General features: G+C 41.2%; 1 protein-coding gene across 1 annotated transcript in view; it reads left to right on the top strand.

Annotated features, from left to right (window-relative positions):
• Positions 1–12,804, top strand: part of PANK2 (pantothenate kinase 2) — a 43,745-nt gene that overhangs the window by 13,805 nt on the left and 17,136 nt on the right. Inside the window, 1 exon segment of the mRNA XM_059134343.1 lies at positions 11,304–11,656. Coding sequence (XP_058990326.1) covers positions 11,304–11,656 — 353 coding nt within the window.

The following is a 12,804-nucleotide window of genomic DNA, read 5'->3' on the forward strand; positions in this document are numbered from 1 at the left end:
GGGGGAAGCAGGCTCCCTGCTGAACAGAGAGCTCGATGTAGAGATCGATCCCAGGACCCTGAGACTATGACCTGACCTGAAGTCAGAGGCTTAACCCACTGAGCCACCCGGGCGTCCCACATTTTCATAATATTTGTTCTTCCAATCCATGAGCATGGAATGTTTTCCCATTTCTTTGTGTCTTCCCCAGTTTCTTTCATGAGTGCTTTATAGTGTTTTGTCTGTTTGGGTTAGGTTTATTCCTAGGTATTCCTAGGTTTTGGGTGCATTTGTAAATGGGATCAACTCCTTAATTTCTCTTTCTTCTGTCTTGCTGTTGGTGTATAGAAATGCAACTAATTTCTGTACATTGATTTTATATCCAGACACTTTACTGAATTCCTGTATGAGGTCTAGCAGTTTTGGAATGGAATCTTTTTGGGTTTTCCACATAAAGTACCGTATCATCTTTGGAGTGAGAGTTTGACTTATTCTGTGCTGATTCAGATGCCTTTTATTTCTTTTTGTTGTCTTAATGCTGAGGCTAGTACTATGTTGAATAGTAGTGGTGATAGTGGACAGCCCTACCATGTTGCTGACCTTAGGGGAAAGCGCTCAGTTTTCCCCATTGAGAATGATATTCGCTGTGGGTTTTTCATAGATGGCTTTGATGATATTGAGGTATGGACCCTGTATCCCTACACTGTGAAGAGTTTTGGTCAAGAAAGGAAGCTGTACTTTGTCAAATGCTTTTTCAGCATCTATTGAGAATATCATTTGGTTCTTGTTCTTTCTTTTATTAATGTATTGTATCACATTGATCTGTGGATGTTGAACCAGCCTTGCAGCCCACTTGGTCGTAGTGAATAACCCTTTTAATGTACTGTTGGATCCTACTGACTAGTATTTTGGTGAGAATTTCTGCATCCATGGTCATCAAGGATATTGGTCTGTAATTCTCCTTTTTGACAAGGGTCTTTGTCTGGTTGTGGTATCAAGGTAATGCTGGCCTCATGAAAGGAGTTTGGAAGTTTTCCTTCCACTTCTACTTTTTGGAATAGTTTCAGGAGAATAGGTATTAATTCTTCCTTAAATGTTTGGTAGAATTTCCCTGGGAAACCATCTGGCCCTGGGCTCTTGTTTATTGGGAGATTTTTGATGACTACTTCAATCTCCTTACTGGTTATGGGTCAGTTGAGGTTTTCTGTTTCTTTCTGGTTCATTATGGTAGTTTATATGTCTCCAGGAATGCATCTATATCTTCCAGATTGTCAAATTTGCTGGCGTATAGTTGCTCATAATATGTTCTTATAATTGTTCTTTGTATTTCTTTGGTGTTGGTTGTGATTTCTCCTCTTTCATTCATGATTTTATTAATTTGGGTCTTTTTTCTTTTTTATAAGACTGGCCAGGTGAGTTTTACTAGTTCTTTCAAAAACCAGCTCCTATTTTCATTGATTTGTTCTGCTGTTCTTTGGTTTCTATTTCATTGATTTCTACTCTGGTCTCTATTTAGTATTTCTCTTCTGTTGGGTTTAGGCTTTCTTTGCTATTCTTTCTCCAGCTCCTTTAGGTGTAGGAGTAGGTTGTGTACTTGAGACCTTTCTTGTTTTTTGAGAAAGGCTTGTATTCCTGTATACCTTCCTCTCAGGACCACCTTTGCTGTATCCCAAAGATTTTTTCATTCTTTAGTAGGATGCTCTTTAGCCTCCATGTATTTGAGTTCTTTCCAACTTTCCTCTTGTGGCTCAGTTCTAGTTTCAAAGCATTGTGGTCTGAAAATATGCAGGGAATGATCCCAGTCTTTTGGTACTGATTGAAACCTGATTTGTGACCCTGGGTGTGATCTGTTCTGGAGAATGTTCCATGTGCACTAGAGAAGAATGTATATTCTGTTGCTTTAGGATGGAGTGTTCTAAATATATCTGTTATGTCCATCTAGTCCAGTGTGTCATTTAAAGCCTTTATTTCCTTGTTGATCTTTTGCTTAGATGATCTGTGCATTTCAGTGAGGGGGTTGTTAAAGTCCCCTACTGTTACTGTATTATTTTTGATGTGTTTATTTGATTTTGTTACTAATTGGTTTATATAATTGACTGCTCCCATGATAGGGGCATAGATATTTAAAATTGCTAGATCTTCTTGTTGGACAGACCCTTTGAGTATGATATAGTGTCCTTCTTTATCTCTTATTATAGTCTTTGGCTTAAAATCTAATTTATCTGATAGAAGGATTGCTACCCAAGCTTTCTTTTCTTTTCTTTCTTTTTTTAAAAAATTTTATTTATTCGACAGAGACACAATGAGAGAGGGAACACAAGCAGAGGGGGTAAGAGAGGGAGAAGTAGGCTTCCCGCCAAGCAGGGAGCTCGATGCAGGATCGGATCCCAGGAGCCTGGGATCATGGCCTGAGCCAAGCTTTCTTTTGATGTCCATTAGCATGGTAAATTGTTTTCCACCCCCTCACTTTAAATCTGGAGGTGTCTTTGGGTGTAAAATGAATTTATTGCAGACATCATATTGATGGGTCTGTTTTTTTATTCATTCTGATAACCTGTGTCTATTGATTGGGATATTTAGCCCATTTACATTCAGTGTAACTATTGAAAGATATGAATTTAGTGCCATTGATTATTACTGTATATTGTCTCTGTTCCTTTCTGGTCTGTTACTTTTAGACACTGTCTTTGTTTAGAGGACCCTTTTCAAAATTTCCTGTTGACTGGTTTGGTGTTTGCAAATTCTCTTAGTTTTTGTTTGTTCTGGAAGCTTTTTATCTCTCCTATTTTCAGTGACAGCCTAGCTGGATATGTATTCTTGGCTGCATATTTTTCTTGCTTAGTGCTCTGAATATATCATGCCAGCCCTTTCTGGCCTGAGAGGTCTCTGTGGATAGGTCTGCTGCCAATCTAATATTTCTGCCATTGTATTTTACAAACCTCTTGTCCCAAGTTGCTTTGGGGATTTTCTCTTTGTCACTGAGACTTGTAAGTTCTACTATTAGATGATGGGGTGTGCACCTATTTTTATTAATTTTGAGGGGGGATTCCCTACACCTCCTGGATTTTGATGCTTGTTCCTTCACCAAATTAGGGAAATTCTCTGCTGTAATTTGCTCCAATATAAAGTGTATACTTTGGTGTTTATATCTATATCTATATCTATATATCTATCTATGCAAATTACAGCAGAGAATTTCCCTAATTCTCTTCTTCTGGGATCCCAACTTATATTGTCTTGTCTTATGGTATCATTTATCTCTCAGATTCTCCCCTCGTGGTCCAGTAGTTGTTTGTCTTTCTTTTTCTCAACTTCTTTATTTTATATCATTATGGTCTTCTATATCACTGATTCTCTCTTCTGCCTCATTTATCCTAGCAGTAAGAACCTCCATTTTTGATTGCACCTCCTTCATAGCTTTTTTGATTTCAACTTTTTTGGATTTTATTTCTTTTATTTCTCCAGAAAGAGGTTCTATGGTATCTTCCATGCTTTTTTTGAACCCAGATAACACCTTGAGAATCGTCATTCTGAACTGAAGTTCTAACATATTACCGATATCATATTGATTAGGTCCTTAGCCATCTTCTTCTTTTTTTGTGGTGAATTTTTCTGCCTTTTCATTTTATCCAGAGAAGAATAGATGCATGAGAGAACAAAATACTAAAAGGGTAGCAATGACCCCTGAAAGATATTCACTAGCCAAATCAGAAGAGACCTGAAATTGGGGGGAGAAGAAAGGAGGAAAAAAGGGGGGAAAAATACACACACACACACACACACACACACACTAGACTGATGAATAGAACAGAGCCACACACTTGATTTGGGGTGTATTTTGGTCTGTTAGAAGAAACTACCTCCCAAAATTTTAAACAAAGAAAAATATATACATACATATATATATATACATATATATATATACACACACACATACATATATATACATATGTATGTATGTATATACATATGTATACATACATATACATACATATACATACATACATACATATACATATATATATGTATGTATATGTATACACACACACGAAAAAGGGTAAACATGGGATTGGAATATGACTGTAAAGATGAAAATTTTTTCTATACACACACATATATATGTATACACACACACGAAAAAGGGTAAACATGATGGGATGGAATATGATTGTAAAGATGAAAATTTTTTAAAAACTCTAAAAAAGAAATTGATAAGAAGTTGGTTGAAAAAAGAAGGCAAAAAAAGGGAAAAGTATGTGATCAGGCTGGAGACTACAACAAAGCCATGTGCTAGATTTAGGGTATGTTTTGATCTATTAGAAGAATCTGCATCCCAAAATTTTAAAGAAAAAACCTGTATGTATACAAAAAATAAGGTTGAATACAATGAAGGGATAGAATATGACTATAAAAATGAAAATGAAAATAGATTTTTAAAAATATTTATTTATTCATTTATTTTTAATTAATTTATTTGACAGACAAAGGTCACAAGTAGGCAGAGGGGGGTGGGGAAGCAGGCCTCCCGCCAAGCAGAGAGCCCAATTTGGGGCTTGATCCCAGGACCCTGGGATCATGACCCGAGCAAAGGCAGATGCTCACTGAGCATCTTTAACTCACTGAGCCACCCAAGTGCTCCTGAAAAAAGATTTTTTAAAAACGATTTTATTTATTTGACAGAGACAGCAAGAGAGGGAACACAAGTTAGAGGGAGTGGGAGAGGGAGAAGCAGGCTCCCCACTAAGCATGGAGCCTGATGTGGGGCTAAATCCCAGGACCCTGGGATCATGACCTGAGCTGGAGGCAGATGCTTAATGACTAAGCCACCCAGGTGCCCCTGAAAAAAGATTTTTAAGAAGGTACCAATGAGATAAAATAGTTAAAAAAGAAAGGAAAATTTTAAAAAGTAGAATAAGAAAAAAGTAAAGTTTATAAAATTTAACTTTGAAGGACTAAAGAATCATGGGGAAAAAGTCATGAATCCTGTGTGTTGCTTTCCCCTAGCTCTGGAGTTCTGCAGTTCTCATTGATAAATGAACTTGGTCTTCGCTGGATGTCATTGCTAATCTTCTGGGGGAGGGGGTCTGTTGCACTGATTCTGAGATGTCTTTGCCTGAGGTGGAATTGCACCGCCCCTGCCAGGGGCCGGACTAAGCAATCTGCTCCGGTTCACTCTCTGGAACTTTTGTTCCCTAAATGCTTTCCGTAGAGCTCTGGAGGCCGGGATTGAAGATGGCTGCCTCCCAATCTCCCACCAGGAGGAGCCAAGAGCTCAGGGCCCCACTCCTCAGTGTGCCCTCAGAGAAAAGTGGTCAGTCCCTCCCATCTCTCTGGTCTCCGGTTGCATTCCGAGCTCACCCAGCCTGTGACCAAGCATCTCTGTCTCTGGTGCACAGCCCCGTTTGGAGTCTCCAAACCCAGCATATTCCTGCACTGCGCTCCCGCGCCGCTCCTCCCGGAGGAGGAAGGAGGGAGTCTCTCTGGATCTGCCACCTGTGGGGTCCCTGCTCGAAGAGCAGTGGCCCAACTGTTCCTTGGATCATGGTTTAAGGTAACTTGGAGCTGAGAGCCCCCCTCCTTGGCTCCAGCTCTGTAGTCGGCTTCCCGGCTCCAATACCTAGGAGCTCTACCACACTCAGGTACCCCGGGTCTTTCTGTGACCCCACGGATCCTGAGACCACAGTTTCCTGTGAGGGCTTCACCCCCTGCTTAGCTTCTGGAGTGATGTCCCTCAGTGGAGCAGACTTCTAAAAGTTCCGATTTTGTTCTCTGCTGTTCTGCTGCTTGCTGGGAGCCGGCCCCTCTCCCCCATGTCTGTGTTCCTGAATGTCTCCTCAGATTCACTTCTGCACTGGTTCTGCCTTCCAAAAGTGGTCACTTTTCTGTTCATAGATTTGCTGCTCTTCTCTTCGATCTTCTGCTGAGTTTGTAGGTATTCAGAATGGTTTCTTAACTATGCAGCTGAACTCATGGGACCTGATGATAGGTCTCCTACTCCTCTGACAACTTGCTCCTCCCCCCAGTCTACTTGTTATCTTAAGTGTATCTTTTTATATAAGCATATAATCACATTTCCTCTTTAGTCTACAAGGAAAATTTGACTGATTTGTGATTACTGATACTTTTATGTTAATTTTTAAAAAGATTTTATTTATTTATTTGAGAGAGAAAAAGAGCATGGGGGTACAGCAGAGGGAGAAGGAGACTCCCTGCTGAGCTGGGATCCTGATGCTGAGCTGGGAGCTGGAGGTGGGGCTTGATCCCAGGGCCCAGAGATCATGACATGAGCTGAAGGCAGACACTTAACTGACTGAGCCAGTTGGGCACCCCCATTCCTATTTTTTTATTTTGGGCTTGCCATATTTTTCCTTTGTTTTTGAAATGATTTTTTTCCATAGTTTGAAGGTTATATGTTCGTTGTGTTTTTTTTGTTGTTGTTGTTGTTGTGTTTTGTTTTTGTTTTTCCTTCTGGAGTTACTTGTAAATTTTGATGGGTTTAAACCATCACTTCATTCTGCTTATTAGAATTAATCAGGACATGTATGGTCTCTCCCGCATCAAGACAGAACTGCAGTTTTTCACTTTCCTTTCCATTCTCTTCCCTCTTCAACTTCCTGTGTTGAAATCATGTATTTTAACTCCAGATTGCTGATTTTTTTAAAATCACATGTATTGCTGCTTCCTTTGCTTATCATTTCTTAAAGCTCATACCTTCTTGGATGCTTTTTAAATTATACTGGAATGCATTTACTAATTATTTCAGAGAAGGTTTTTAAGTAGTAAACATTGAGTTCTTTCATGTGTGAACAATTCTTTTCATTCTTTCTTGAAAGCTGATTTGGCTGGATATGTTTCAAAATCATTTTCCTTATGACTTTGAAGCCAGTTATTCCATTGTCTTTTAGCATCTAATTCCACATTTATGTGATTTATGTATCTTTGTAGGAATTCAGTTCTTTCCCTTTGGAAATTTTTTAAAATTAATATATGATGTATTATTTGCCCCAGGTGCACAGGTCTGTGAATCATCAGGCTTACACAATTCACAGCACTCACCATAACTTCCCCAATGTCCGTAACCCAACCACCCTAACCCCCCTCACCCCCCAAGCAACCCTCAGTTTGTCTTGCGAGATTAAGAGTCTTTTATGGTTTGTCTCCCTCCTGATCCCATCTTGTTTCATTTTTTCCTTCCCAACTCTCCAAATCCCCCACTTTGCCTCTCACCTTCCTCATATCGGAGATCGTATGGAAATTTGTTTTTTAGTGTTCAGTTAGCCAGCATATATATAGTCCATCATTAGTTTTTGATGATAGTGTTCAGCGATTCATTAGTTGTATATAACATCCAGTGCCCATCACCACACATGCCCTCCTTAATACCCATCACTGGTTACCCTCCCCCACCCTCCCCCCACTTTCTGTAACCCTCAGTTTGGTTCAAGCATCCAGAGTCTCTCATGGTTTGTCTCCCTCTCTGATTTCATCCCATTCAGTTTTCCCTCCCTTACCCTGTGGTCTTGTGCTATTCCTTGTGTTTCACATATGGGTAAAACCATCTGATAATTGTCTTTCTCTGCTTGACTTATTTCACTTAGCCTAATCCCTTCCAGTTCCAACCATGTCGATGCAGTCTTTAGAAGTTTTTAGATTTCTTGACATTTACTTAAAAAAAAAAATTTTTTTTAAAGGATTTATTGAATTTTTTTTGAGAGAGCAAGAGAATGAGCTGGGGAGGGGTGGAGGGAGAGGGACAGGTAGACTCCCTGTTGAGTGGGGACCCCGACATGGGGCTTAATTCCGGATACCCGAGATCATGACCTGAGCTGAAGGCAACCACTTAGCCAACTCTGCCACCCAGGCGCCTTGGATTTCTTGAAATTTCAATAGCATATGTCCAAGCCTGTCCTGCCTCCAGTACTTGGTTCCACTTTAACACTTAGTGAACCTGATGATTTATGTCTTTCCTCCCCTTCCTCCTCCAGGAAATTTCTGGGACTCAGAGAAGGTAAATATTGGACTTCCTAGTTCTATATATATATATCTACCTTTCTTTCATACTTGACAGGCATTTTGAGAGAATTTCTTACTTTTGTTTTCCATTGTTTTTTTCTGTGCCCATTTTGCTGTTAAATATATTGGTTGAGCTTTATTTTGGAAATAGATTCGTTCCTTTTTTTGTTCTATAAAACTTTTTGTTGAGGTGTAATCTACACACAAGCAACTATACCCATTTAAAGTGTACACTTCCGGGACGCCTGGGTGGCTCAGTTGGTTAAGCAGCTGTCTCCGGCTCAGATCATGATCCCGGCGTCCTGGGATCGAGTCCCACATCGGGCTCCTTGCTTAGCAGGGAGCCTGCTTCTCCCTCTGCCTCTGCCAGCCATTCTGTCTGCCTGTGCTTGCGCTCCCCCCCCCCCCCGATAAATAAATAAAATCTTAAAAAAAAAAAAAAAGTGTACACTTCCATGCATTTTGACAGATACATACACCCATGAAGCTTTCTCCTCATCTCCAGCAATCAAGATTTGGGTTACTACAGAAAGTTTCCTCCTTCCCCTGTATAGTTCTTCCTTCCCCTCCTCTCCCAGCCTACAATATATATACTTTCTATCAGATGCAGAAATGATTGCTTTGCATCTCTCAGGGTTTCATAGAAATGGAATCATATAGTATGTAGCCTGTTGTATGAGGCTTTTTACTCGGCCTGTTTTTGAGATTCATCTTTTTTGAATTTAGAAGCTTCACACCCTCCCCCCCAACCCCAGCGACTAGGAAATTAACATTGATACAGTTCACAGACTTTACTTAGATTTCACCAGTTTTACATAAACTCTTTTGCATATGCATATTTAGTTCTGTATAATTCTGTCACATATACATTCTTGTAGTCAAAACCACAGGTGGCAAATCATTTCTTAATTTCTGATTTTTCCTTGTGGTAGCTTATTCATTTTTCTTTCTTTCTTTCTTTTTTTTTTTTTTTTTAAAGATCTTATTTATTTATTTGCCAGAGAGAGAGATAGTGAGCTCAGGCAGGCCAAGTGGCAGCAGAGGCAGAGGGAAAAGCAGGCTCCCTGCCGAGCAAGGAGCCCAATATGGGACTCGATCCCAGGACACTGGGATCACCACCCGAGCTGAAGGCAGCTGTGCAACTGACTGAGCCACCCAGGCGTCCCGCTTATTCATTTTTCATGGATGAGATCTCATTTTACCTCTGAGGATATTTATGATTATTTTTAAGTCTCTTGTTTGTTCCTACAACTCTTTCCTCAGATGTTTCTCATTTTTGTGGTGTAGATTTTCCTTTTGGTGATTCTAATTTGTAAAATGGGCATCTCTGTTTTGAGGATTGTTGTTCTGTCAGTGGATGTAGTGTCTCTTTGCCAGACTCTCAGGATGGACTGTAGGGATATGTGGCCAGGTGTGGGAGCTCCTCATTTCTTTTGAGTGATAGTGGCTACTTGGGTGCCATCCTGAGTCTTTGGGTTAAATGCCTGTGTTTAGTGAAGACTTTGCCTCTGGTGGGGGCGGCCAGGGAGGGTGGAGGTGAGGAAATGGTTAGTCTGTCCAGTTGCACCAGATGACCCCACCAGATCACCCTTGACCCCCAGAGCCTGCTCCTGTTTCCCCAGGCAGCTAGCCCTCTGTACAGCTTATGGAGCACCCTTGTGCTCCCCCAGTATTCATAGCTACTCCCAGTTTTTACAGCATTCTTGTTTTGAGGGTTCTGAACAGTTACTGTCTCTGTCAACCTGGTTCTGTTGATCGTATCATTTTTTGTTTCCCAGAACTATTTTGGAAAATAATATATGCGTATACCTCTATCTTTAGTAATTTCTGTGATCTAAGCTGGGAGGGCAAGGCATGCATGTCTGTGCAGTCCATCTTCATTTGATCTCCCAAAGCCATTTTTTGGGAAGGATTTGTGTGGAAACAGATATAACTCTGAAATGCCTATTCCATTAAAGTCCTTTGAAGCCTTTTATTTTGGGGTGCCTTGGTGGCTCAGTCATTAAGCGTCTGCCTTCTGCTCAGGTCACGATCCCGGGATCCTGGAATTGAGCCCTGGATTGGGCTCCCTGCTCAGTGGGAAGTCTGCTTCTCTCTCTTCCACTCCCCTTGCTTATGTTCCCTCTCTCCCTGCCTCTCTTTCTGCCAAATAAATAAATAAAATCTTAAAAAAAAATTAAACCTTTTATTTTTACATCAGGTTTTGAGGGACAAATTGACCACTGAAGGTTACATGTTACATGGGTTGGGAATTTCCTCCACCCCTAGTTTGCATAGTAAACTGGAGCTCTGAAAAAAGTTTTAGCATTTTTTCTTCTTTTTTAAAAAAATAATTAATTAATTAATTTCTTAATTTATGTATTTATCTTTAAAGATTTTATTTATTTGGGGGGCGCCTGGGTGTCTCAGTTTGTTGAACGGCTGCCTTCGAATCAAGTCATGATCCCAGGGTCCTGAGATCGAACCCCATGTTGGGCTCCCTGCTCGGTGGAGAGTCTGGTTCTCCCTCTTCTTCTGTCTGCAGCTCTGCCTACTTGTGCTCTCTTTCTGTCAAATAGATAAGTAAAATCTTAAAGCAAAGATTTTATTTACTGGAGAGAGCAGGAGAGAGCGCATGCTCGGAGGGGAAGGGCGGAGGAAGTGGGAGAAGCAGATTCCCTGCTGACAGGGATCGATTCCAGGAATCTGGGATCAGGAACTGAGCTGAAAGCAGACACTTAACTGTGTGAGCCCCCAGGCATCCCTCAGCGTTTCATTTCCTTTGTTTCTTTTTCTTTTTTTTTTTTTTTAAAAGGTTTTATTTATTTGACAGAGAGAGCGGGTGCGCAGAGGGAGAGAGAGAAAGTAGGCTACCCGTTGAGCAGAGAACCCGATGCGGGACTTGATCCCAGGACTCTGAGATGACCTGAGCCAAAGGCAGATGCTTAACCAACTGAGCCACCCAGGCAACCCTCAGCATTTTTTTATTTAAGCAAAGGGGAAGGATATAGATTTTCATTCTCAATCTTTTTTCTTTTTCTACCCCCCCGCCCCCCCGAGTTGAGGGTCATGGGTAGTCACTTTGATGTTTTTTAATATTTCAAAGTGTAGTTTGGGCTTCCTCTACAAGAGGGTTGGGTTGGGTTGGACCACTGTTCTGATTTTTTATTCTTTCTTTAAGATTTCCAAATCAGAATCCTACCCCCCCCAACCCCTTTTTGTATTTATAGTCCTTGGAAACCTCAAGGTATGAATAAGTTGCTAATCTAGTACATATATGTTTAGTTTTCAAGAAAAAATTTGTTCTGACTTTTTTTTCCTTCTCCCTTTAGTTTTTCCATGGTTTGGCTTGGATATTGGTGGAACCTTGGTCAAGTTGGTTTATTTTGAACCCAAAGACATCACTGCTGAAGAAGAAGAGGAAGAGGTGGAAAGTCTTAAAAGCATTCGGAAGTACCTGACCTCCAACGTGGCATATGGGTCCACAGGTATTCGGGACGTGCACCTGGAGCTGAAGGACCTGACTCTGTGTGGACGCAAGGGCAATCTGCACTTCATACGCTTTCCCACTCACGACATGCCTGCTTTCATTCAGATGGGCAGAGATAAAAACTTCTCGAGTCTCCACACTGTCTTTTGTGCCACTGGAGGTGGAGCATACAAATTTGAGAAGGATTTTCTCACAGTATGTATTTTTTTTGGCTTATATACAATTTATGGTAATCTGATTTTTAAAAAAAAGACTTATTTAGCTGAGAGAGAGCAAATGGGTGTGTGAGTGTGTGCAGAGGAGGGGCAGAGGGAGAGGGAGAGAGAATCTTCAGGCAGACTCCCTGCTGAGCACAAAGCCTGACACAGGGCTGGATCCCACGACCCATGACCCATGAGATCATGACCCAAGCAGGAACCAAGAGTCGGGCGCTCAACCAGCTGAGCCACCCAGGTGCGCTAGTAATCTGATTGTTAAAAGTAATACCAATAGCAAGTGGTGGAATCATTTCTGATAGAACTTGAATTTTCTTGAGTCCGATTAAGATTAGATAGATGTAAATGAGTGGTAGTCAGGAGTTAGCTGTCTAGAGATTGTTGTAGCGTTTACTTTTTGCCCAGTTCAGATAAGTTGATAGATAAGGATCAACCACCTAAAGCATGGCATTTTGTTGTTCTTGTAGTGTTGCAGAAATAGCAAAGCTGTGATAAGCAGACTGAAGAACTACCTCTGAGGAACATGTTAAATTAAATCTTGAGCAGTGAGGAGCGTCTGGCTGGCTCAGTTGGAATAACATGCACCTCTTGAACTTGGGGTTATGAGTTTGAGCCCCATGTTGGATGTAGAGATTACTGTTAAAAAAAAAAAAAACCTCGGGGCGCTTGGGTGGCTCAGTGGGTTAAAGCCTCTGCCTTTGGCTCAGGTCATGATCCCAGGATCCTGGGATCGAGCCCCGCATCGGGCTCTCTGCTCAGCGGAGCCTGCTTCTCCCTCTCTCTCTGCCTACTTGTGATCTCTCTCTGTGTCAAATAAATAAAAACTTAAAAAAACAAACAAACCAAAAAAACCCCTCTTGAACAATGAGATTGAAAAATAATTTTGGGGAGCTTGGCTGGCTCAGTAGAACATGTGACTCTTGGTTTCAGAGTTGTGAATTCAAGCCCCATGTTGGGCATGGAGCTTACTTTAAAAACAATAAACTAGGGTACCTGGGTGGCTCAGTTGGGTAAGCTTCTGCTTTTGGCTGAGGTCATGATCCTGGGGTTTTGGGAGCGAGCCCTGGGAGTTGGCCTCCCTGCTCAGTAGGGTCTGCTTCTCCTTCTCTCTATCCCCTGCTCGTGTTC

The sequence above is a fragment of the Mustela lutreola genome, chromosome 9 (genome assembly GCF_030435805.1).
Source record: "Mustela lutreola isolate mMusLut2 chromosome 9, mMusLut2.pri, whole genome shotgun sequence".
Taxonomy (NCBI): Eukaryota; Metazoa; Chordata; class Mammalia; order Carnivora; family Mustelidae; genus Mustela; species Mustela lutreola.